General features: G+C 37.1%; 1 protein-coding gene across 4 annotated transcripts in view; it reads right to left on the reverse strand.

Moving 5' to 3' along the window:
• The window catches only part of LOC132133738 (anoctamin-3-like), a 78939-nt gene extending 75357 nt beyond the window's left edge, over positions 1–3582 (reverse strand). For 2 of the 4 annotated variants that reach the window (XM_059546668.1, XM_059546669.1), the window contains exon 1: positions 3220–3581. In XM_059546668.1, coding sequence (XP_059402651.1) covers positions 3220–3316 — 97 coding nt within the window. In that variant the 5' untranslated portion in view covers positions 3317–3581. Of the gene's footprint in view, positions 1–3219 lie in introns of all 4 variants that reach the window. The other 2 variants (XM_059546667.1, XM_059546671.1) reach the window with 2 other exon arrangements.
• Between the last annotated feature and the right edge of the window lie 2585 nt (positions 3583–6167).

The raw sequence follows: 6167 nt of genomic DNA on the forward strand, positions 1-6167 counted from the left end.
CTTAAAATAAAGTGTAAATGACATTTCTAAATTTGTTACGATACCTTTAAGAATATTAATATTTGCTACCACCATGGGGGAAAACTGCCACAACATTAAGGGCATACTGTAAAGATAAATGCAACAAGCCTAGAACATGACAATGAGGTGAAAAGTTCTTGAGGTGTTAAAACACTGGTGAAAACTTGTGGATTTGCATACGTTTACTTCAAATTTCATTAGAAATAAGTATGATGGTTAATGGTTAATCTGCATGCCAAATTTGCTCTTAAGTCACACAGTGTGTTTTATGTAGTTTTAAATTAAAGGGGAACCCAAACCGAAAACCAGTTCCAGCGAACACTTGCAAACAGTCTCACAAACTCTTGTGGTTGGAACTACAGCTCTCGACCTAGTTTTCTTGTTAGTATAACATGTGGACTTTAATAGATCATGCTCCTGAGTGCACATGTTTGTGTGTGCTCTAAGAGGGAAACTGCGACTGAATTATAACACAAGAGAACAAACTAGTCGAGTAGTCCTCAGATGCCATGTTCATTATCTGCAGCAGTAATCTAATGTTTATTCGACCTTAAACTAGTTAATTCTCTGAAATTATTATTCAACCGCGCATGACGACGTCAATGGCGACTCCGATTTCATATTATTGAACACAGTCCTGACTAGTTTATTTTTCCAGCAATGCTAGGTAAGCAGTGAGGGATGCTGTTAAACACTCCCTATTCCTATTCCCTATTCTGACACACAGGTTCATTTGTCACAATTGAACAGATTTCAAGGCTTTGTTCCAGAGGGACTGCCAGTGTGATAAGTGTGACTTTTGGACTTTTGGATAAAAGCATCTGCTTACTGTAATAAACAGAAATTGCACTAGTGAACTAGTCTCCCGTGAAACCCTGAAGAAGCAGCATTTGGTGGCTTTAGCTTTGTCCTGGCATGCTGCACAAATCCTAAATAATTAACCGGGAGTCATTAAAGAGCCTCTAATGGTTGCAATAATCTGCATATCCGCTCTTAGATCGATAGCTGATGACCGTGACCGAGTCGCCTCTAGGTAGTGCAAAGTGCCACTATAAATACATGCTTAAAAAGGGGAAAAGTCTAATTTACTGTGGCACAAGAAATGGCATCACACTGGAGCCATTCAGTCCAATCACGTAACATTCAGAGATACAATGAGGAAGAGCTTGATAATAAAGTGTGTCCTCATAGGTGTGGAACAGACTCTCTTTTAGCTTCTAATCCCTCTTAGCTACTATTACTGTCCTTGTAAATCTTTCAGCACTTTTCTGCTATCAGAGAAGTAATCAGGTTGAGTGAATTTCCTCAGGAACTACTGTATAATAGCTTTCATGTGTTATTATATATTACATTTATTTAAGCATAAGATAACATAAAATAAAATCCATTACATTCTTATAATTTATTATGATAAATAATTTTCCTTGTGATTTATTTTTGTTTTGTTTTGTTTAGTTTTTTTAATTATTCAAATGTGTTGATAGGGCCACAGTTACATTATGTGTTGTTAAAACAACACGGACATCTGGTTCTTTATTTATTTAAGTTATTTTAACTTGTATAATTAGTATTCGTTTTTAGTATTATATGTTGACTCTATGGAGAAGTTCTGGAACAGGAGTAAAAATTTTGTTCTCATGTGTAGAGAATGACAATAAAGAGTCAAACATTATAATAATTATTATTATTACATTTTATAAATTAAAATAAATTAATAATAATTCCTATTATTATCATTATTATTATTTTATCATTTTTATACTAAAATCTTTTTTTTAATGTGTGATAGGGCTACATTTTCAAATAAAAACTTTCATTATTATTAATGTTGTTGTTTTTGTATAATTACACTGATTTTCCATAAAACAAATATGCATCCCCATATGTATTGTTATTATCTAAATAGTTCAAGAATTCAGGAATGCTGTGATGTTTTTCTTGTATGGCCCACTGCTAACTGGCTGCAGGAGACGGATGGATTTGGGATTTCTAAACTAAACTGCTGCAGAAGATTGATGCTAAAGTCGGCTAGATCTGCTTAATGAGATGAGAGTGCTGTAAATAATCTACGCACAAATACACAGACTGCAAGTTACTAGGTGACAATGCATCTTTTACCCGTTTCAATCTCCATTTCAGTCTCCATAACAGCATGCTGTAGTACTAATGAGATTTTATAGAGCTGTTTCCTCAAGTGCTTTTCTTTACAGTGACCACGTCCTGAGAAGTGTAATCATATCTGTTTGTGTTACTGTATCTAATATCTTCAATACAAGGGACAAAGCACTTTATCAAAACAAAGTGTAACATACAGTACGCCTCTAGTTTCACAGTAGTGCACGAAAGTTGTTGTCCTTTTCTTCCCATGGCGAGCTACTAAAACCTGTAAAACTGTCTCTTTCTTTTCCATTTCACTGTAATCAAACCATCAATTCAGTCAGAATCACCCTGAGAGCAGCGATTTTCAGCACAGTGTGATTTAATAGGCAGACGACCACTTAGTGTGTGTGCGACCCCATTAAACCAGATGAAGGAAGATCAATGGAAAGTGTTTTCCCATAACCCTGAGTCAAGATCTACCAGTAACTGCACTGTTTTTTTTATTCTATGGTTCATGTTACTAATCACCAAAACTACAGCTATGAGAACAACAAGAGCGAAGCAACATCCAGTCCAATTAACTCAAATGGCAAAAATAAATCTGTATAACCCCCAAGTTACATCAGAGCTGCACATCACAGATGAGTAGTTTTAATATAAAAAAAATAGACAAATATATCAGAGAGAAAGCAATGCTTTAAAAAAAAATCCATCCTTTCAGATTATGGGATCAAACAAAGGCAAAAAATAAATACTAAAACAATATAATCACATATTAAGAAGCATTTAAAATATTTACACAATAAAATGAATATTTTAATATTTAAATGTGTTTTTAAAGCCTTGAAAACGCATCTATGATCTACGCGAATAAGCTCAAGTGTTGTTTCTCTCGTGATCTGTTCATGAGAACGATACTGTAGTCTCGTGGCATCTGTAGCACTCGAATATGCGACAAACACTTCATCACGAAGTTGAGCATATCATGAAAGCATCTTTAAACCGTACACTGGGTAGCCTACAGCTGCCCAGAGCCGCACTTTCCCCCAAAACACGTTATCACACACAAACCCCCGCAGAAACAGCGCACGCACTGACCCTTCTGCTGCTTGAAGGACTGTATGGATCCAGAGTGATGCACCATGGTGGTTCCCGACACAGATCCTCGCGTGCAGAAGATGAAGGCAGGATACATGGGAGAGTATGGAGCGATCGCGTAGATGTCTCTCCTCTGCGCAACCCGACACCTGGCTACCCTCGAGCTCCACCATCCGGGGATGTTGTCATGGTTTCGCACTGTAAGAGGGTGGACGGACACCCGTCAGTGGCTCGATGTTTTGGGGGACGTTCACACAGGACGTGCTCTCGCGTGCCGTCTGCGCTATTTTAAACTGTTGGACACATACACTTGTACGCTGCGTCTGTGACTGTTACGTCGCGTCCTGCTCTTTATTCCTAATGCTTTGCGACATAGCGTTGCGACCTAATACGCGCTGTCAAGTTAAACAGTAACTTTTTGAAAAACACATCTCCGACGCTTTCTGTTCCATTCCGTTCTGTTTTTGGACACGAGATAAGGAGATGATGAGACTCGAATGACTCGAAACGTGTCAATGCCATTATCCCGGGAAATAATACACCAGCTATAGTCATAATCTCCAGCTATTTGCTCCATTTTGTCAGAGAATATAGTCATGAGGCAGAAAACATGTTCTGCATACTGTAAAAAGCATGTGGTAAAAAGGCAATGTCGATTAGCAATGGATTATAAATATATACCAACTACAAAAAAAAAAAAAACTCTCTTACCTCTGTGCTTGCCAACAAGGGTTTCTGCAGTGAGTACTAAGTCATGTTTTACCAGGGATCGAATACTTGTTTCACTCACTGAAATGCAAATCAATTTCTAACCTTAATATAACGGTTTATTTATGGATTTTTTTGGTTGGTATTCTGTCTCTATATATTAAAATAAACCTACCATAAAACCATTTATACATACCATTTCTTTGTAGGTGGACAAATTTACAAAATCAGCAGGGGATCATATAAATTTAAGGTATGGACTCTTTAGGTACAAAGGTTTGCCTTTTGAAAAGGTACCACCCCAGTGACAGCTTTTTTACTTTTTTTTCTAAAATTGTACAAGAAATGTACCCCAGACGTACAATGTATCAATATAATTACAGTCCAATGTAAATATATAAAGGCCAAAAATCATGTCAAAACCACTGCGGTAAGCCTTGAAGTTTAAATGCAGCCTACTAATCCATTTTAGGCACAAATAAAGTTTTCCGACTTCCATATTATCGCTACTCTTATAATCTTCTCATAGGCCTGTAAAACAGTGGAAGGTCACTAACTCAGTCCCACAAAGAGTTATTTTGAGAATGCTTGAAATTGCTGGACTGAAGTGAAAATATTCTTTGATAACTTAAAGGTTCTTTGCTCTCATTTTGTACAATGAAAGAGTTACAGGCTAATTAGTAACTTTACAATGATTTTTGTTCGTTTTTTTAATTCACTTTAAATACAAAATCAGTCATATTAAAAGTATTTTATGGTATGACACTCAGATCTGGTACTTAAGTAAAAAGCCAGATTTTTATGCAAAGTTAATATACACTATTAGGCTACTTTGCCTATTGCCCATTATAGATCAACTAACATAATCTATAAAGGTGCAAAATGCATTTACTTACACATGTTTGAGAATCAAGATATTTCATGATATATTTTGGGAGTATTTAGAAGAAATTTTTTTTTTATAAAATGGCGATTCTATTGTACAGAACGTGAATATAGAGACACCAGCCACCATAGTCAAATGTTTACCGGGAGCCAGAGCGCCTGACATCTTGGCAAATTTAAAAGTGCTGGCTAATGCTAAGCGTAAAAATACAGTAAAATTGTAATTCATGCCAGCGCTAATGATGTTCAACTTCGCCAGTCGGAGATCACTAAAAATAATATTAAAGAGGTGTTTGAACTTGCAAGCACGATGTCAGACACTGTAATATGCTCTGGTCCCCTCCCTGCTTACCGTGGTGATGAGATGCATAGCAGATTGTCATCACTCAATGGCTGAAAGTCTAAATGGTGCCCGCAGAATAACATAGGTTTCATAGACAATGGACAAGCTTTCGGGGCAGACCTGACCTGTTGAAAAGAGATGGTCTTCATCCCTCCTGGGGTGGCGCCGCTCTTCTCTCTAGAAATATGGCAAATAGTCTTAGAGTTTATACTTGACTAACTGGGGCCCAGGTCAGGAGACAGACGGACTGGCTAAATCGACTGTCTGCCAGCTGCCTCACGTCACAGAGGTCAGTTAATTCTCAGCACATAGAGACCCTTTCACCTAGATATCATTAATGTTGGCATTAATGGAAGTGCATTAGCATGGTTTAAATCGTACTAATATGACCACCATCAGTTCGTATCAGTGAATGAAGATGTATCATATCAATCACAAGTGCAGTATGGAGTACCTCAAGGCTCAGTACTAGGGCCGCTACTCTTCAAGCTTTATATGTTACCCTTGGGAGATATCATCAGGAAACATGGTGTTAGCTTTCACTGTTATGCTGATGATACTCAGCTCTATATTTCTTTGCGGCTCGGTGAAACACACCAATTTGAAAACAAATGGAATGCATAGTCGATATAAAAAACTGGATGACGAGTAATTTCTTACTGCTAAATTCTGAAAAAACAGAGGTGTTAATTATAGGACCTAAAAACTCTGCATGTAATAACCTAGAACACTGTTTAAGACTTGATGGCTGCTCTGTCAATTCTTCATCATCAGTTAGGAACCTAGATGTGCTATTTGATCGCAATCTTTCCTTAGAAAGCCACGTTTCTAGCATTTGTAAAACTGCATTTTTCCATCTCAAAAATATATCTAAATCACGGCATATGCTCTCAATGTCAATTGCAGGAATGTTAATCCATGCATTTATGACCTCAAGTTTAGATTATTGTAATGCTTTATTGGGTGGTTGTTCTGCATGCTTAGTAAACAAACTACAGCTAGTCCAAAATGC

This window comes from Carassius carassius, chromosome 50 (assembly GCF_963082965.1).
Source record: "Carassius carassius chromosome 50, fCarCar2.1, whole genome shotgun sequence".
NCBI lineage: Eukaryota > Metazoa > Chordata > Actinopteri > Cypriniformes > Cyprinidae > Carassius > Carassius carassius.